The 22123-nt window shown below is 37.7% G+C and overlaps 1 protein-coding gene across 1 annotated transcript in view; it reads right to left on the bottom strand.

Moving 5' to 3' along the window:
- LOC139710771 (uncharacterized) overlaps window positions 1-22123 on the bottom strand; it is a 98117-nt gene that overhangs the window by 46891 nt on the left and 29103 nt on the right. Inside the window, exon 2 of the mRNA XM_071622689.1 lies at window positions 12030-12188. Within this exon, the coding sequence (XP_071478790.1) occupies window positions 12030-12149 (120 nt within the window). The 5' untranslated portion in view covers window positions 12150-12188. The remainder of the gene's footprint in view (window positions 1-12029; window positions 12189-22123) is intronic.

Raw genomic sequence — 22123 nt, 5'->3', positions numbered from 1 at the left:
TAAAGTAGGGCTTTCACCAGGTGCTGGAAGAATGAGAACAATTAGAAGAATTTTCATTTTGCTTTTGTCCTTCTTCCCCCAACAATAACAACTCAAGCTTACAATCAAAATACTACAAAGAAGAAAGGGAACACAAAATTAGAATTTTTGGAACAATTATTCTGAGAGGAAAAAAAAAAACAAAAACAAGGAGAAAACTCTATGAACAAAGTGCGTCTTATGGCATAATCAGCCACCACTTAAAATCGAGGATCTGTTCCTGTTCAGTTGCTGTAAAATCATTCTTATTTGATAAAAAAACCCCCAAAGATTGGCCTCATAATAGTCCAAAGCCATACGTGTACAACCCTTTCAAGGAGAACAATATTAATATCACACAATGCATGAGAATCAAAGGAATGTAGAAATAGCAAAAGATATCAGCAAAGTTTGAAGAAAATTGGAAAATCTGTTCAAAAGTCGTTAATATCATGAATTTTTAAAGTTTTGGTAAAGTCATTACTGAATGAGAAGACTACAACACTTTGTGATGTCAGGTGTGGACAATGATGCATTGTAGAAAGAAAATATAAAGAAAATTCAGCAGTTAAAAATTTATTTTACTAGCATAATGAAATATCCCTTGGTACGTCTGTGAAAAGTCAAGTGGAATTTGTATATATTTCAGTAAAAAAAAAAATGAAATTCTGTCAAAAAGTGTTGATGTATAAATAGTGTATCTAGTTTTCAACGGATCAATTGCCCGATTGTCCTCAAATATTACAGATGTGTTTTATGAATATTGCTGCATCCCCTCAATAATCTAAACTTTGGTTGAATTCCCCCTTTTTACCCATTGCTTATTGAACTTCACACATTGTGTACTCATGGAGAGATCTCCACTCTTCCGCTACTCTTATGCATATTCATCTTTTATCTCTGACACTTTCATCTTGGCCACAGTAGGATACTACGGTAATAGCTACAAAGGGCATGTCCATACCACAGAGATATATAAAGTGCTATTCCACACCATGCTCAATTGGCTTTGAATAATAAATAAGAGCAAAATAAGACAGACAGAACATCATCAAGACGATTCTGAACTTGATCTGGGCTGAAACAAGAGCGAACTTTAATACCTTACAGCAAAGAAATCTGGCATAAACTATCAAACAAACACACTTGTAAGCACATGCACACACACAGACAAAATGAAGCTTAATGTTTCATCACTTGGAACATCACTTTTTTAAAGGGACATCTGGCTGTTGCAAGGAGTTAAGGTTTTCCATAATGTACATATATGCTGGACTGGACAATCTAACAAAGCCTGTAAGCACATGAAAAGTGGTCTTAGTAGGATTGTATTGCTAGTTGACACTCATCGCTCGGAAATTTATGTCTCTACAGGTGGTCTTCAACCATGTGCATTGAACCTAGGAGAAAAGTGACATGTAACTACCAAAGGTATGTACACTGTATGTCCTTTTCACATTGCTTCGGTTTTTGGTACATCTGTCAAATACATATATGAGTAGAATTTACACACAATAACTTAGATGATTATTTAATAGCAAATACTTATTTTGTTGCTTTGTTTGCTTCTGTTTGCTAATGCCAAATATATAGTTTATGCCACAGGAAAGAATACATCTAATTCTAGGTATACATATTACTAATGCCAAGGGAGAAATACATGTATTCATACAATGAAAACAGAAAAAAAAACTGCCTGCATTTATTGCCCTGGGAAATGGCCTGTCCCCACTGATATTTCTCATTTCTATCTAACTAGCAGTTTGACATTTCTTGTTTGAGAATACAACTGCTGTGAAATGGTGTGCCAACATTGGTAATGGATGGCAGTAAAAACTGCTCACTATTTTCAACTACTTTATAATGGACTTCTGACCTTTTAAATCGTGCAAAGAATATCGTGGTAGCAGTACATTATCTAGTGTCCTAGCCAGCCTGAGTGCTACTGTCTGGAAGCCATTGAGTAATGGGTCCCATGGACTATCATATAGATTGGCTGGTTTGTCCCTTTAACTCGCACCCAACTGCTTCACCTCAACACACACAAGGCATTGGGTCGGTGGACGTTAGTTTTGCCCCGAAGATCACAATCTCCATTTGGAAAGGTTACGGCGCGCCGAGTTGGGGGCCCCTCTGGAGGGCACAAGACGGTTTGCGAATCAATTCAGTGAAAGGACACAGGGAAAAGGAGCCTCCACTCTCAACACATACTGCATCTGACCACCATGTTCTAGGAGAAATAAGAATTTCTACAGCATTGTCTATTTGTACAAGAGGCTGTATGACACAGGTTGTCAGAATGATAACGGTAACAGTTTCGGCTCAACGCGTGTGGTTTTGTCTTGTGCAATGGCACACACTGTGAGTCATACATTTGACTAGAATTTTTTCTCTATCTATTTTACAAATATATGTAATATTGCTTTTTGAAATGACATAAACTGTATAATTAACATATTAAACTTGACTTTATACCCCCCTTTCTACAAATGTTGTTCTACTACTGTAGTACAACCCAAGACTGTACAGCAATAGTCACTATGATTTATTCAAACATAATTTCATGCATTTTGTTTATTCACTCTCTTTTCTCATCAAAGTAATTCCAGTAAAATCACTCGTACTGTTCGGCTGAAGTTGTCTCATCAATTATATTTGCCTTACAACAACAACAACAACGACAGATAAGGATAAAAGTATGTCTTTTGTAATTCTGAAAAAAAAAAATATCACACAATATCGATAACAGCACTATGATTTTCATGAACTATACTCTTAAAACCAACTGTTACCTTGTGTGGCCAAAAGCCATATATTTGGAAACAACTCCAACTGGAGTATGGTGAAGACAGCCCTCCATGATAAAGAGACATTAAACTGATAAAAACAGTATTCCAGAATTAATTCATACTTCCTTCATACTCTTGAGCTAACAATACAATGAGGTCTCTGTACGGTTGACTTCCTTCATGGGTTTGTGGGGGGGGGGGGGGGAGGGAGTAAACAAACAAAAAAGGTGACTTCAAAAACCCCTTGCTTGCCCAATTCAGGCAAGCATTTTTCTCATTGTTCCAAAGCACTTGACCGACTGATTTTTTGCTTGACCCTGGCAATCAGGCATGCGCTTTAATGTAGCACCTTGACACTTTGCATTGAATGGTGATCCCTTTGTCTCTCTACCCATTGCTCTCCCCTTCATTAATCATCTTGATAAATGAAATGCAAATAGATGTGATATTGTTCTTCAGATCAACACTTATGATAGACATGCTGGGTGATGAATCATACCATCATACGTGTAGGGCCGGCGGAACGTTTTCAAAAGTGTGGGGGCCCACTTCCAGGTTTCATGAGCTACAATTGTAACAAGCAAAAAAAAAAAAAAAAAAAAAGGGTCCTCAGCTCATCTCTCCCCCTTCCATTTCTGGGGTTTTTTTTTTCCAGGTGACAAGCAAAAAAAAAAAAATAATAATAATAACAAGGTCTTCAGTGGAAAAACATAACCTTACCGCACTCACATTCAAGATCTCTATCTATTTCTATTTAGTGCCACTTACGTACTTCCGGGTTAAAAAAAGTGTGGGGCCCAAAGTAATAACACCTTAAATGTATTCCTTTGTATGGTGCACAAAAAGTGGGGGGCCCGAGCCCCCAAGGCCCCCACGGTTCCGCCGGCCATGTCATAAGAGTTCAGATATGATCAATGCACTCATAGCCTGGTATGAAGCAGCAGAGGGAGAAATATGGTAAAAATAGAAACAGTAATATAGTGATAATGATACTCATGACTGCTATATAATGATTAATAAAAGATCATGATGATGTGGATGATGATAATACTGACAATAACGATTTAACCATAAAAAATGATCAAAGCAACAACAACAAAAATGATCTAAACTTGATCTCAGCCCCACTGTCCTATCAAACTACAAGGTAACTTTGCAATTAAGGGTAATTCTATAATCAATGGTAACCATCACTAGTTTCTTGGCTTTGATTGGATAGGAAGTAGTCTTGCTATGGTTGTACTACTGATTGTCGAGTAACCATTAATTCTCAGTATTGCCAATGTGCAAAAAATTCTGCGTATGCTACAGATCAGAGCCCTGTCACAGATGCACTGTGGGATTCCTCAGGAGAATTGTGTGCTTCCAGTTGGTTTGTGCGTGTCTCATTTCCCATGCGATTCAATGCAATATTCGTCTGCTTTTCTTTCATTGCTGCTATTTTCTTCGGTCAGAATTAAGCTACTTAATAAAAAAGTTTGAAACTTCAAAATTTTACTAATTTGTGGTCACAAGAGTCATGGTTTATTACTGAAAGGCTTCAGTGTGCTGGTCACATGATGGAAAGCAACGAAATCTTAAAAAAAAAAAAAAATGGGCTTGATAAAGACGGAACGTGAGCCAAGTGCATACACAGCCAAAACTGGTTGCAAATTTGTCCCTTGAGCTATCTCATAATGCATCTGGGGGCTAAAGCAATGCTCGCCACAAGGCACCCACGTATTGGCGATACCGAGAATTGTAAAATTGACATGGATATGCATACATGTGTAGTTTTATGCAACGGGGGCCATGATCTTGGACTACAGGGGCGGATCCAGGGAGGACCGCAACCGGCGCACGCCCCCCCCCTTTATTTTTTGTTGAAACAAAAGAAATAAAAAGAAAAAAATGGGGGGAGGGGTGCGTGCGCCCCCCCTTTAATTTTGTAAACGCGCCCCCTCTTTACGGAATTCCTGGATCCGCCCCTGGACTACAAAGTGTAAATCGCCATCTAAAAGTACTGGAAAAATTTGCCCATTTCTTGTATAGCACACTAGCCATATCATTCAATATAATTTGCATTTTTTCTTAAAGTGCTCTGCAGCCGTGTGCTATTTCATCTTTAATGCATTATGTACATATAGACGCAATATTAGGATTGTGAGACGCAGTCATGAATTGCCACGACACCTTGCAATTGGCAATGCGCACAAGCCAGTACATTGTCACTCAAACAGTCCACGAATCAAGGTCTGCGTGGGCCAACTGGTGTTATAATTGAAGTTGTAAAATATTCTCTGGATTGGAAAGTGGCGCTCATGTTACAGCAAAATCAACGGCACAAATAAACACATATATATATTTAAAAAAAATATCAATACACACCCACTGTACACTGTATACATAAGAAAATATATTGAAAAAATATATTCGTTAAGTAAAAGAGGTTACTTTTCCTGCCATACCTCCGTCTAGGATACCTCCATCTAGGATTATGACAAGAAGACAAATCACATAATTCCAGCTTTAGTTCACTCCACAAAAATAACCTACTCCCTCAAAAAAAAAAAAAAAAGAAACTTGACTAACAAGTGACACTTTGAATTATCATTTCAGGTCATCTTGAAGTCAGACTAGAAAAGGGCAGATTTTTTTTTTTTTTGATAAATATGAGCAAAATTTCTTTATGTAGCATTTAATGAAAGTGTCATATTTTTGATAAAACACTGAGGAAAAAAAAAGGGGGCAGTGGAATCATCCTAAACAAATTTCATAAGTAACCGGCTTAGAATCACATCAAGGCCCTGTTTTATGAAGAGTTATAATTGATTTGATTTCTACCATAAAGTCTAAGGCAGCCTGTGTCGTAAGGGGTAAGGGAATTTACAATCAAATCTTTTCATAAAATAGGGCCCAAGTAGCACAGCTGGGGCTAAGGAAGACTTTTATTTCATTTCAATTCGGTTGTTATTGTCACTCATCAAAAAGTCTGGAGACTATTCAACAGTGGGAGCTTACATAAAATTGACACAGAAATAAAATCGAAAAGTTAAATTCATAAAAACATTGCAAAATTGTAAAGCATTATACACTGTTAAACAAATGAGTACCGAGGATGAAAAACATAGCAAAGGAAAGATAAGTGTGTGTGTGTGTGTGTGTGTGTGTGTGAGCAGAGAGAGAGAGAGCGAAAGGGAGAGGAGTAAAGAAATTGCTGCATTAAAAAAACGAGAGAAAATATAAGGCAATACAATTTTTTTATAAACTACTTTCAAAATACATTGTACCTGGAGATATATTGTTCAACTGTAAACACAGACATTTTCGTGGTACATGTACACTAATTTTGGGCTACTTCCGGCTAGTGCGAATTCCAAAGCATGCGAAAATATCTTAACGATTTTCTCTGCACATAATAAATGGGTTGACAATTGCACAGCACGAATTCAACAACCCATGAATATGTTTTTGAGCCGCTCAGCACACACACACACACACACACACACACACAAACACACATTAAAACGAAAAAAAAAGTCAAGGTGCTTCTCCTACACAGATATGTGTCATACTCATCTCACTTTTTGCCGAGAATTCCCAGAAACATCTCATAAAAGTGTCTAGTGTCTCTCCTTGATTTATTCCGGCCAAGTGGAAACCTGCGGGCAATCCCATCTTGGGGCTGCAACTCGTCACGTCACTGAGATATTTTTCCCCCCTGATCAAGGGCAGGTCTGTCTAATGGACTCCCCCATGAATTTGTTATTGATGTTCCGTTTGTCTGCTACCCCACATGCTTTTAAAAGGGCAAGACAATGGCTGTAAGTCTTCAAGTGTGCACTGCACTGGTTGCATGTCGTACATTTGGATGTACAGTATGTGTGCAAGGTCACGTCCGAGGGGGAGCGTTTTACTGTCCCGGGCGGGGGTCAAAGGGCAGGGCAGAGGCGGACATTGTTTCGCCGGAATACCGAGGCGCATAGATGCTGCCATAGGTGGTGCATGGGTTTTAATGGGAATTGCATAAATGCTATGATACACTACTGATAACGTACAAACTTGTACTAATAAAAATGAACTCTAGAAATCTGAATCGAAGTAATTTTGCACACCATTAAAACTTGTTTGGTCCATTTTTCTTCTTGTCCCTCCCCTGGCCCACACTTTCGCTCTTCCTTCCTTGCAATTGATTCCGTCCTAGGAGGTGTTTCACAAAGAACATTCAGTTGATCATAAAAAGTTAAGATCAACCTAAATTCATGATGCTGTGTGTGACTTTATTAATAATATTCTAACTTCCTGATGAAAACAAACCTTTGAGACTTTGACATGCGGCCATTATTATACAAAACAGAATAAAGGAAAAAGGAATTTTTCTGCAAATTTTGATAAAACTGGGAAGTTGATTCTCAAAACATAGAATGAAACTGAATAGGGAAGCTAATGGCATACCATACTTGTAAGTTGATTTTCACTTTTAAGATTGACATTTAAATTCTTTGTGAAATGGTGACATAACATTTGCCTCCTCCAACAATTGCTCTAGTCTCATTTTCTCCAAAGACTAAGGGTTAGAGTTGTGATGGGGTATTAGGCTTAGTCTGATGTAAGGATTAGGATTAGGGTGAGGATTATGTTTGTGGGTATAATTTATGTTTGGCTTAGTGTGCAGACATTTCACGAGAGCAATTGCCGCAGTCTGAGCAAATGTCAAGGAACCTTGTGAAACACCCCCATGTCTCTTCTTTAGTTAATGCCCTTCCTTTCTCCCAGCCCTTGTCTCCCCCCCCCCCTTTCTCACTCGCATCTCCACTGTCTTCAAAGTTCATGCGTCCCTTTTGCATCCCTAGACATTCAAATCCTTTCATAAAGCTAGTATATCATGGAAGTAGGTCATTCAGGCCTTTCCTCAGAACATGGACCTAATAAACAAGGATATATTCATCGTATCGTTAATGCACCTGTACATCTCAAAAGCGCCACAAAGGCATTTTTAACATGCTTCACTGCTTTGATCCCATCATCGTCACTGCCAGCAAGCCGGGAGAAGAACAAGATGGAGATTCGAGAAATCTAAAACTATACATGCGCAGAAGAAAATAACTCACAAAAATCAAGTAAAGTAAATGTGCAGTTGTAGTGTGTGTTAGGAAATCATGCCTCAAACAATTTTGCTTGGGAGAAGCAGGCAGTTTTTAAAAGAAAGATAACATTTTGGCAGATGATTGTCATTTGTGATCTCGATATTTCACTTTTCCGCAGCTTATTCCAGAGCAAGAAGGGATGGTAATGGTAGAGAACAGGTATATCTTGCCATTAGGCAAGGTCTTATTTGTGTGTGCGAAAATGTGCAAATCAGCAATTACCTATCTTTTGACACAAAATTTGTCATGTTTTCAAGTTTTGCTGCTCCTCATCATCTGTATTTATTCAAAGACATATCCGTCTGAAAAAGGCACATCAGCGAAACAAGAGTGAAATGAGGGAAACGATTCTTTTGTTAGTGACGATACATGATCACACAATCGTTATTGTCCAGACACCTGAATGTACTCATTAAGTTGCACATAATCATGAGTCTGCGACGATGATTACATCAAAGAAAGACTGCCGTGAACAGTCCATGTATATTTATAGGTCCATGCTCAGAATAATGAAACTGGGAACATATTTACTATGGACGGGTAATGAATACCATAGATTTTTTTAGCCCGTTGAAGACTAGTCCCGAGGATACTCGCGCAAGTGTCTACAGGAAATGCATGTTACATATCTAGCAAAATAAGCCCGTCCTCAATGGGTTAAATGCTATAATACACACACACAATGAGTCTATGACCCACATCTCTGTCCTGAATTCACGAAGGTATTTGAAATCAAATCCATGGCTTTAAATTTAGTCTATAGACTAAAAAACAAGTGCGAAACAGGCAGGATTCACGTTTGTGCATCAGCGCGCATTCGTTATTGGATGTCTGCTGCCATACACCAAACATCAAGCGCATTTACGCAGTTGAAATTTACATAATCCATGGGCTAAATTTAAACTACCTTTTCGCGAATTCCAGTCATGGTGTCCTGAATAGAGCTGAACCTGGTCAGTCCCAAAACTTTCCAATTATACATCTGACGTTGATTATTAAACCTTGTACTATTCTGGTTACTTGAATTTTTACTGTTCATTAGTGTTACCTAGTAACACTGAGTGCCTATGCACTTTATTTTTTTTCATCCTGCTCCAAATATCTTTCTTTCTTTCTTTCTGTCTCTCTCTCTTCATGGGAGTGGATTGGGAAGTGGTACAACAACATCAGCTGCAAACAAAAAGGGCATTATCACGTTCTAAGATTTGAGCGTAAATGGAAAAGAAACAATTTTCATGACATAAAAAGCTCATTTAATCAAAGTGGGTAGATTTATAAGCATTGTTCTAAATATTGGGCACAGTCGCACTCTTTTGATTTTGATTTTTTACCGTTTTACTGAAAATGAAAATAATCTAAAAACAATACCATGATGATATTGAGCTCGACAATGTGATACCAATAATTTGATATCCCCCAAAACTGCGGTAACACACTTAATGGTTCTCAGCTGACGACAATTAAATCTCAATTGAATAGTCTACACAGTTTGATGGTATTTGAATTCAAATATGAGAAAAAGATATGAACACAAGGTCAAAAAGAACTGCCCATCAATTCTATGAGAATATCAGCAAAGGATATTGAAGAAATATTTCTTTTTCCTACAGAATATTCTACAATGTATTCTCATATACACCTTTCCTATGATGCACATAAACAGTTTATCAGTTCAAATCATTTCCTTCAGTTTAAAGGATCAAAAACAAAATTCAACATGAAATTCTGAGAAAAAGGACAATGTTATACACTTTTTGTAGCATGTGTACTTTATTGGAAAACCATGGCAGAAGAAAATTATGCTAAAATTAAAAACAACCATCAAAGAAGAGTACAAGCATATCTAGAAAAGATATCATCTATAGATAGCTATCAATGTATTCAGACCCAATTTCATCCAGATACATATGGATGCACTTTTTACTCCTGTATATATATATATATATATATATATATATATATATATATATATATATATGTATAAATCTTTTACCTCTTAGAAAATAGGTAAAATAATATGTAATTAAAGATACAATATTGGCTCATGTCACGTTCACCTGCATGTAAAGTATTCATGATGTCCAAGTTCCGGTAACAAATGTGTGCAACAATAAACATTTTCTATGACATGTTCTTACATTTAAAAACAATTAATAGTAATTCTTGTTCAATCTTTAACTAGTGTATAACTAATTCTAAGTTAAATAATATATGGTTTCTTTTCACATAATTTGGAGTAACCTTAGGAATCACAAATATTTTCACCCAAAAAATTGCTTAAATTCACTCTAAACTCAGTCTATTCTGTTATTCTCTCCTTCAAGAGTGAACATTTTCACTTGTTTGTTTGTTTGTTTGTTTGTATTTTATTTTTTTAGAGAGAGAGTAGATATAAATGACACCCTCATCATTATCTGGATGTAGCTGTCCAGAGCCCCTTAATATGAAAACCATGTTGCATTTGTGTTTGTGATACTTACAATACACAGGGTGAATTATATTTCCAGATTGCTAAGTGTCATTATCTACAAAATATAATCGACAATGTATGTGCACACATCTTTGTATAAAGTCATGTAAAAATAAAGAGAGAGAGAGAGAGAGAGTGAAGCAATACTCTAGTTATCACCTCAACACTCAGAGAATTCATATCACAAATTGCATGCCTACACATGTAGATGATACTCTACACACAATGTGATACATTGTGGAAGCCCTACTTCAGTAGATATGAAACTACAGTGTAGTGCACTGGTTCTTACTGAATGTGTTATCTGTGGAGTTATGTTCTATGTAGGCATCATTACCACTCTGGACAAGAAAAGAATAAATGACATTCACGAATGAATGAATGCAACTGAAAAAAAAAAAACACACTTGAGGAACAGCACTGCCGACATAACAAGTCATTTATACAGCATCACTATCTGGCCCAGTCAATGAACGTGGAATCCGAAAAGTCTCTACAGAGACTCTGGTAATGAAGTCAAGATACGTGTACATGATGTATGGGAGGCACCTGTCAATCATATTCTTGTTACTCTGGCATCCTCCCCACTTTGCCTTCTACCCCACCCCTCCCCCCCTCTCCTCCTCCACCCCACCCTAACCTAACCCCCATCCCCCCCCCCTTAACATACACACACTCTCGGCAGCACATAATCAGTCAGTCAAAATACATTTTACCAACTGAAATGCAATGCACATTGCTAAGTAGCCAATTAGGAGTATATGCAGATGTTCTGACCCACTTACCTTCGTAGTCTAGCGCAGGACCATCGCTACCTCGATCGGCAGAGAGAGGGGGAGAGAGAGAGCAGGCGTCTTGAGCGCAGCGGAGCCAACGTTTCTGACTCCTTTGGCAAGATAAAGCAAACAGTGTTCACTCTAATGGAGCATTCCGGCGTTGGGCTCTTGTAAGATCCCAACTCCCCTCTGTCTTTCCACATTTTCGGAGCACTAGCGCGACGCCATCGCGCCCCAATCCACATTTGCGACTTTCCACGGTTCCCCCAAAGTGACCTCCTTTCACAAAGCCAGACATGAATATATTAGCCAGACACAAAAGATCCCCAAGAAAGTCAGGCCAGAACGGGAGCGAACGGATCCCCCAACCAGATAATGGGACCAAATATGTTGACGGCCAGTTTGCTTAGCATTTCAAATGGTGTGATAATTTGATATAAATTTTCCAGAGCTATTACCAAATTAAATTCACGCTTTTTTCCTCTCCCCCCTCTTCGTAAATCTGTGTGCCCCCTTTACTGTCTTTGGGCTCCTCCGCATTGCTTTGGACTGCATTTGCATGACTTGCCCCGGATTTGATTTACTCTGCTGCGCAGTAGCGCCCAATGTGAGCGGTGGATGCAGTGTGTATCAAGGGAGTGAGGCATAGCATAGTGGCTCCATAGTTATGCATCCTTGTGTGTGTGTGTGTGTGTGTGTGTGTGCGAGCTAGTGTGTGTATGTGTGTGCATGCATATGTGTGTGTGTGTGTTTGTGTGTGTATGTGTGCATGTGAGTAAGCGTATGCATGATGGCGCTAGTGGTTGTGTGAAATACCCAGCACCGCTGCACTTGACATTTTCTTCCTCACCTGTACGGCTGTGATGAGTTGAGTCTGCACGGCGGAGGGAGCGGTGACGATTCCCGCAATGCCCGGCTCGCTTTTGACCTTTGTCTGCGCAAAGCTAGGATTGGTGGCCGTCACATCCATAATTAATGAGCAGTCATTGCCTCAGGTGCCTGCAGCCAACTGGGATGGGAGAGAGAGAAAAAAAGAAAAGAGTGAGAACCAAAACAAACAAAACAAATAACAAAAGAGAAGCAACAGAAAGAGGTGACACAATAAATGAGAATGAAAGAAAAAGAGATATGTCAAGATAGTAATATAAGAATGATGGGAATGACTAATACAAGACAGTATTAAAGGCATTAATTTACCATTTGTAGATGAAATAAAAACCCAGCATTAGTGCTTCAAAATAGTTCTAAATTGTGAGTTAGGGGCAGAAACAACCAATGTAAAAAATTGAATCAGTACAATCAATGTTAAATATCAATTGTTAAATATACAAAATGTGAACAATAATTATAATAAAAATGTTTCCAGACTAAACTGTCTACAGTTACAGTTTATTGAGAAAAATAGTGATATCTCCTTTGAATATATTTTAGGTTTTATTGTGAAATTTTTATATGGTAGGTTATTTTGTGATACAAGTGACCTACACACACTGCATCAAATGTGATATCTTGAAAATTTTTTAAATCAATGCCGCTCCCAAAGGTAAACAGGACCTTTAAAGGAGACAAAGAGCTGTGAAAATGATATGAATGTACAGGAATATAGAATGGACATGTTTAACTGATCAGTGGGAATGCTGGAGGATGATTGTTCCAATCCTTGTGGGATTCATTTAAGAGTACATTATACATCTATTGTTGTGTGAAAATTATTTGCTTCAGAATGGTCTCATATTCAAGTAATGTGCAGTTTAATGTTTCCAGATTAGCGTGCCTGGTCAGTGACGGGGCATTAATCTGCACATTACTTGAATATGAGACCGTTCTGAAGGAAATAATTTTCACACAACAGTAGATATATAATGTACTCTTAAATGAGTCCCACTGATCGGTTACTAGCCATCCCCTTTAATGCACAAACACACACAAATGGGACAACAACAAAAACAAAATAGAGAGGATGACATGAAAAGGAAAGAAAGAGTGATCCAGAATCCAAAATGTGATGGAGTTTAATTGCAAAAGATAGGAAAAGGGAGAAGGCATAGGACAGGACAAATGGATGGATATGGATATTGGAGGATCAAAGATATAACATACCCCCAACACACACAAAGAAAGTGGAATAAGTTGCAGAAATACACAACACTATATATCACACATATATTGTGAATATAGTAACAATGGATTTCAATATTTCATAAGACAATTTTGCAGGTGGTTAAAATCATCACTGAAAAAGAAAAGAACTACTACAATGTATACCATCTCTTTTTTGATGATACTGGATACTAATATTCCAACATAAAAAGGGTAAACATCACTCTCCTGTCACTGGCAAAAATCCGTAATATTTGTAGACTTTCAAAACTTTGTTTATAAAATACATGTAAAACCACCATGATGAAAATGCCTAGTAAACACACGAAAACATATTGATGACATCTGTATTCAAAGACAGGACTTGCATAGACTATTATTAAACAGTAAAACATGGCCTAGGCAATGTAGAGCTGAAATTGTTTACAAACTCAAATGATTAGAAAATTAGATTGCTAATGGGAAAGGGGACAGAAAATTGGGAGTCGTTTTCCTATTCATTTATTGGTCTGCGGAATGTCACATGAAAGTCTGATGAGGTCATAGAATGCAGATTAGAGATGGACTAAAAATATCCACAAGAATCAGACACATGAAACAGATGAGTTACAGAGAGAGAGATAGATTCAGAACCATATGAACTGAGATCATCTCCTGACAGAAATATAGAATCTGTGGCAGATCCAGAGGGGGCGGATCAGGTAGACGACCCTCTTTATTTCTCTACAAAAGAAATAAAAAGAAAAAAATGGGGGCGCGTGTGCCCCCCTTTAATTTTGTAAGGGTGCCACCCCTTTACGGAATTCCTGGATCCGCCCCTGAGAATCCCTGAAACAAAGCATGAGCATGACACAATTCTAAATGTATAGGACTAATGAAGTTCCCTATTGGGAGTTCAAATGGATGTGCGGAAACACTTTCAAACATAAAAAAGTTTGGGGTAGATACCATGTCAGTATTAACCTGTTCCAATAATGGTTTAAATTCTAATTACATAATATCCTGTCTATGGAAAATTTAGAGTAAGAAGGGTCAATCCAAAAATAATGTTAACTCTTTGCAGTGTTTGACAATATATAATTTTTTGACAAACACCCATTTTTTTTTTCAATAGATTCACAGAATATCAGAGACAATGGTAGCACAAAGGACTATGCCACTCATTTTTCCCCCTCAAAAATTTGTCTAAGCAATGACAGTCGAGTATCTCAACTCGTGCAATATAAAATGATTTTAAAAAAAATCTTATAAATGCAATTATAGAATTATGCAGATGTACAATGTATACTAGCACAGATAAAGCCCTGTGAGTGATGGGATTGATAAATTATGAGAAATAGGGAATGATCTTTGGTAGATGTGAATATAATGGCAGGCTTTTCAAACAACTCTGCTTTATGAACATCCTTGCCTCTGCTAGGAGAAAGAGCAATTTTGAGAATTATTTTTTGCTGAGAGCAAGCCAAAGATTGCAAAGCATTATCAAATAAAGGAGAAACTATGTTCTTCTTCTTTGGAAAACAAACAAACAAACAAACAAACCACTGCATTTCCAATACTGAAAAATGTTTGTATGACATACATTTGTGCCTGTACAGTGAACATCTTCACTACCTTCATAACATCGCTTGAGGAAAAAATTGTGCCCGAATCAACATACCAGAAATGGAACTTATAAATACACTTGTAGATGATGAGAGTTGCTTTTCAGCTGTATTTTCATTCTTTCAGACTCTAAATACCACAATTACCCAGGCACAGTTAATATCAATTCATATTACATTAAATTCTTGGATAATCTACATAGAATTTGGGGAAAATGGGGCAATCTATACTGCAAACATCTGGCAGTGATGAAGTATGATGATTGTCAAAGTCAATACATGTTAAATGCTTTTTTTGTTGTTGCTGAATGTGGACACAAACCCATTATGGAATACAGCACCATTTGTTACAATGCACATGTTTGCTTAAATCAAAGATACCCTTTATACACCTGTAGGAGATATTCCTGTGACAAGAATTCTAAAAGACCTAACATCTTCATCAATATTTGGCAGATAGCCTTTCACATTTTTTTTTGATGTTTGCTCTAAGGATCCATCAAATGTACATATTCTTTTTTAAATGCAACTGGATATAGTAGGACTAAGGTCACACTTGTAATAAGATAAGCTGAGAAAGAAATTTTTAGAAATTCTATCATTTTGACATGGTATGACTCTTGCTGGGAACAATATGATTGGGTTGGCATTGCAAACATAGAATGCCCGTAATCCAAACAGGAGAACAATACACAAGTGAACTGATACCACTGCTGGGAGTAGTTGATTTGTGTGGATTTCCTTGTACAACACAAATAATCTAGGCTTTGACATACATCTGACAAAAGAGTTGTATACATGAATACACACTTTTTTTTTCTCCCTACTCTTAAGTTTAGAGATGAACAATACACCAGGAATTCAGGAGTTACAAGCTTTAGCTCAAAGCACGAATGAGATGGATAGCGGTTTCTCTCGGATTACGCTCGTCGACCGAAAGCAAACACTGCAATTAAAAGCTCTGGTTACAGCGCCAGTGCGGTGGTCGCAGCCTGGTGGTATCGAATGAGCTATGGACAAGAATCGTTGCCTTTGGATACAGAGCAGAAGCCGAGACTATGCGCGAGAGTTAAAATATACCCCTTGTACCCCACCCACCCCCTGCCTTTTATCTCCCTGTCGTCCTCTCTTATAAACCTATGTGTCCTCACGCAAATTACACATGTAGCCAACAGCAACTGACCCACATTATACATTGTTATCTCTGAAACTTCTTTCATATGAACCCCGTACCACATGCCCCTCCCCTCCCCCCCCCAATCCGCCCCACCATAATATGCTCCATTCTTCACTATCTCATCTCTAGGATCCTGTTGCTTCATGGAGGAGACTTTGAGCAACACAATGCATGTGGCATCTACTTCGGCAACAGCCAATCTGCTTTCAGGATTTCCACTTGTTGCCATGGTAACTGCTTCTACGAGGGAATTTTTTTTTTCTTTTTTTTTCTCCTGGCAATGGGCTAATGGGGCACAGGTCAAGTCTTCAACCCTTCCTATACCTACAATTTGTATTCTGTGTCATTTTAAAAAGGGCTCTCATCTTCTCACTGTAAAAGTAGAAATTTTCAAGGTGTTGAAGTTTTCGCGCATTTCGAAATCAGCGCAAAAATAAAAGCACGCGAATATCTTTGCTTGCCATATGTTCCAGTACTTGATGTCTGGATTCCGCGGAAATAAAAACACGAGAAATTCTTCTTACCCAGCCGAGCACGAAAAATTAGTCATGCGAAATTATCCACTTTTACAGGAGTCAGTCTATCAATTCTAGTCATTTCCTACCATTCAGAAAAACAGACACACAGACACAGACACAGACACACACACATGCACAATCAGACACATAAAAATGCTCATATACATACAAGCACACACAATCAGAGGGTAATGCAAAAGAACCCATATAATGTACAAACACACACTATCGGACAAGTAGAAACACAGAAATGCACACACAGAAACATAATACACAAAATCTGAACACGGACCCCATCAAGATAGACCCACATCTTCCCAAATCGATCAATTCTGCGTATCATCTGCACAGCTTCACACCTCAAATTTCTACTCATGTGATTGGAATCTCGACGGGACATTTGATACAGGTGGATGGATGGATTACAACGCTAAAAAAGGTGACAAGCCCACATCATATAGTATGAAAACCATACCTTCACATTGTATGATACATTGTCTCAAAAAAAGAAAATGTGAATGAATGCCATTATCTTGGGATGAATCTGTTCAGACTTCCCCAATGACCAATGGATGAATGATACTGCAAAAAATAAAACGATAATCATACGGCAATTCATGACTAGTCATCCTCACTCTTTTCCACACACACACATAAAGGAAATTGCCTGAATGAAATATTTGGAAGCCATCCATTTACTCCTTCGCTGATTCCTTCATTTAACGAAAAATTACAGTAAAATAATACACACACACACACACACACATAATATTAGCAAAATGAGAAAAGCATGCTTATATGTTAACATTCTGCAATATGCACCTGAATCACATTATCAAAGATATTCGCTATTTGATTTGTCAAATTGACTGACCTCATCCAGCCTAAGCTTTTTTTTTTTAAACAAAGAAAATCAAACTTCATTGCTTGTTGAAATAGAAGGACAAGAGAGGAAGAAAGAGAAAATCCTTGTCAATTAAGAATGGATTTCTACCACTGCACTTCACTCAGCTCCTGAACAAATGATGGCATGTTTCCTAACAAAAGGACTCCCCTTGAGCTAACACCAAAATTGACACAAATTCGGTATCGGTCCATGACATGTGGACTCGTAGCGTAAAAGCACAAAGATGCGTATCTACACCTTGCATCTTCCTGCCTTGAATTTCATTAGGTAAAGGACTATATCCACTCATACTCTTCTTCCCAAGGACAACTGGTGCAGATTTCTTGCACAATTTGCAGAGTCAACAAAATCTAACCATCAGCATTCCCCCAAAGGGGGAAAAAATCAAATGAGATAAAAATAAGTCTTCAGTCTTGTGACAATTGCACTTTCTTCCTCTTTCTCACATTCTAAATCATCTGTTTCTAATGTGATCACATGATGCTGGTGGGGAAGTTTACCCTGATGCATTGCAAATCTGCAAAGCAAGCTCCCTGCCCTCAATCCTGAATTTTACCAGTTCTGAACATATATCCAAATTTTTAATATTCATGTGCACTTGAACTTTGTCATCATATTTTGATATTTTATATTTTGATGATGAGATTTATGATTATGAGAATGTGATAATTGGGCACTTTTGAATTTTATAAGAGAATCAGAGAAAATAGGAATTTATAGGGAGATCACACTTCATATCCCTACCAGAATGAGACAAAATGAAAAAACAAAACAAAACAAAACAACACCTGAAATTCTGGGGAAATAGAAGAGATCAATTACTACATGCCAATAGCAGAATTCTAGTTGGGGTCATTCAATTAGGGGACACCAGGGATGAATTTGTTGGATTAATTATCACTTTTTTAAAACAAGAACCTACCACTGTCAGTGAAATTTAATGCCAGAATGAGGCTGCAATACAAAGTCCCTCAAAATACACAATGTCAAAACAGCTAAAGACAACAAACAAATCTGGTATGATCTATTACATGAAAATAATCATTCTTTGTTGATGTGCTACCCTTTGGCACAAGAAATCTGATAATATCTTAACCCTTTTTGTGCCAGGGACTTTGGACAGAGCGTACAATGCCAAGAGGTTTTCTGTGTCAACTGGTACTCAAAGCTCCATCAGGGTTAATGAATTACAGATTATCTCTGAAATCAATTTTGTGGATTTATGCATTGTACTGTGATGTTCAATTGAAACTGATTGCACTTTGGAAGTTTTTCAAATACACAGTCTCTTGCAAATAAGTTTTCAAGAAACATAATGTACAGATAACATTTTCTTGACCTCTCAGCACATCACAAAGTACATTTGTAAATGTACCAAGCTCTCAGAATGTACATGTATGCACTGTAGTATTTCAATTGAAAGAGCCATACTAATTCATACAATTGCTTAAGACTTATCATTACCTGTCCCTACAAACTTGTTTTCATCAACTAAAAGTGGCATACACTGGCAAACAATCCATTGATGTTTTATAGCTCATTTAAAGATAAACAAACAAACAAACAAACATACACATGTACATAGATCTATTGATAGAAAAAAGTGAACAAGAAATCCTACTCCGCACTTAACTGGCAAGACACAAAATTCATGTCTACGTCTTGGCCACAGTATTGACTTCAGTTTGAGAAGGGTAACCCCTAGAGTACAGTGCCCAAAGCCTCGGAGGGCAAATTAGGTCCACGAATCCACCAGATATAAGGCACACATTTCCACACATCTCCCTACATCTACATCTAACAAAGATGAATTGGCAAAAACCTTAAAATAACAGGGAGATGCATTAAGTTTGAGAGGGATACACACACACGCAAGTCATGTAGACGTGCGTATTATACTCCGCACGGCTGCATGTTCGTGCAGCTGGAGTACCTGTACGCTTGCAAGCCTTTCCCGTCCCCCCTCGACCGCCCCGAGCGCGGGCCTCTTTTCAATCAATGGCAATATATGGACATTCTATGATTCAATGTCCGATGCATTTTACGGCCAGATGGAGGTGATAGAAGGAGACAAAGTCTGGAATGTAAAAAGGGTGAGGGGGCTCGAGAGCTCATGGATGCCAAACTGCTTTTAAAGGACAAGATTAACTTTCACTTTGCCCACTTCTTGCCGGTTCCGAGAGGGGGTGGTGTGACATCCTGTCGTTCCGTTGGCACTGAATAGTCCACGGGTGCCTTTTCAATGACATGCTTTATCATTACTCCTCCCTAATAATTTACTGACCTATAAACACATTCATGAAAGCAAAACATAGAGTGGATTCAACCAATTTGAAATCACAGGGCCCATACCCTGCCCTGTTCCTCATTCATGTTCTAAATAATCTTTTCGTTTGCTTGATTTTGGCTTCTCCGGAATGGAGAGTCAAGCTGCAAATTATTACTTAACCAATTGCTTTTTCCCCTTTCACCCAAGTGCCATATTTGGACACATCTCCACATTCTTATATCCATTCCAGTGATCTACGCTGTCCTATCACACCTTGCTACAACATCTTTGTCTTTTTGGTTTCGTGTTCTCGCAAATCTGTATTTCTACTCCTTTGCCTATCAGTTGTGGGAGAAAAAAATATTCCAGGATGCAAAAAGAAATTACAGCAACAATAGTGGCAATTTCACTGCATAAAACATTAGAATATTATACAAGCACACCATAGTCAAGTGAAAGCAACAAATGGATTGGGTTCCTCATGTCATTTTATTTCACAGGGTGGGGGGGGGGGCATGGAGAAAAGAAACTTTATATATTCTATTGGCATATCAGAAAATACAGAGATTATCTTTAAAAAGGAAGATGGAATTGTATGTGGAAAAATAAATTCTATAATTTTTGTCTAGATATATTTGAGATTCGCATGGCTCAGAAAATTCCATTGATGTATTTGTTATGTGTAAAAGAATCTCATTTTATCAATTAAATGGTAATAAAGCTGGCAACCAGACAGACACAGTATTGTGAAAATGAGCCTTGAAGTTTACATGCAGCCAAGCAGGTAGGTTAAAACCAGTTGAGGATGAGTCCCGAGTATACTCGGGCAAGGATCTATGGGAAATGCGTGTTGTAGCAATACCAGCCCATCCTCAATGGGTTCATTAGGTATCTCGAGATCATATCTAGGTCAACAAGAAGCAAAAGAGTAACAAGCTCCATGAAAACCACAGTCCAAATACAGTTTGAGAGGCAGTCTTTGACATTTAAACACTCAAACGCCTTCTTTTTCCTGCACTTGTAAGTAATCGTTAAAATCTCTGATCTTTTTATTTCTTTGAAAAACCACCTCATCACGGAGTCTTTTCAGCTTCGATGCTTGCGATTTTTATTAGCAACAAAAGAGGACAGCACTCTGCGGGTGAGATTTGTGAAACCCAAATCATGCCATTTGCAAAGCTACGTACTCAAATGACCCTCTGGGAATAGAAAACTGCTGGGAAACTCGAAAAAATTAATAAATGGAGCTAAAAAAAGAAGAAAAGTAAAAAATAGAGACGACATTCATATTACATCATGTGTCTGGGACTACGGAAAATATACATATTGTATCAAAGCCATAATTCAAGGACTTGCAATTTCTACTTCTGCACTGTTGGGTTTGTTTTGGTTTTTTGTCAATTTAATGTTTCTCCCCATGACTTTTTTTTTCTCTGTCTGTCTGCATTTGAGCTACACATACTGTCAATGGTCCATGTTTTCACTGCATAATATTGCAGTCTGGCTTCACAATTGACAGTGTCAATATATGCAACAAAGACTTCTATTGAACGTGTGTATCAAACTTCCAATTTCATAAACCCTGGATGACATCTATTTCTGTTCATTAAATGTGTCTCATAATGAATACAGGCAGTTCATTTCCACGGTTTGCCATTTATTACAGTCTGTGCCGCTTGAATCTCTCGCAACAAGAAACAGTTCTGCACAGCAGATACAAAATTGAAAAAAAAAAAGACTTTATGAATGCAATGTACACTTGGAAGCCCTCGGATGGAAAGTTATTATATCCACTGAAATCTTTGTGAATAGAATTTTTGGATTTTGACAGAATGGCAAACAAAGTGACTATAAAGTGACTAAAACTGATATAAAAAAATCATTCATAAAAAGGATGAACATTACTTTTAAAGGATATGTCCATGAATCATTCACTAGAAAGTACTACACACAGAAGCTACACTACATATTCACATTGGAACCGTCACATTCATAATTCAACCGACATTTTGAAAAGCAATGGCCAGCGAGCCTCCAAATTCCCTTCAAAGATTGTCGACAGAGGATGTCTTTTTTTTTCCTATTAGCTAGTCTCAGCAAAAATTTGAAATCATGAAAAATAGGAGTGTTCAAAATCATAAATGCAATCACTTTACAATATTACCATTATCTATAAATGTATATATGTTGTTTCTCCTTTTTTCCCCTTTCTTTTTTTTTAAGGCTGGAGTAAGGCATTTTCTTTCATGAAATTCCATTTCTATGGAATGATCATGTTTTTACCCTCAATATCTGGTTGCTCATTCTGCTCATCACAAAATGTAACATATTACAGTTCCTCATTTCTTCAATATCAGCAGGTTAAAAAC

This window comes from Diadema antillarum, unplaced genomic scaffold (assembly GCF_040938485.1).
Source record: "Diadema antillarum isolate AM-2024a unplaced genomic scaffold, OU_Dant_1.0 seq00001560_RagTag, whole genome shotgun sequence".
Classification (NCBI taxonomy): domain Eukaryota; kingdom Metazoa; phylum Echinodermata; class Echinoidea; order Diadematoida; family Diadematidae; genus Diadema; species Diadema antillarum.
Note: the sequence above shows the minus strand (reverse complement) of the source record. Positions and strands in the feature narration are given on the sequence as shown.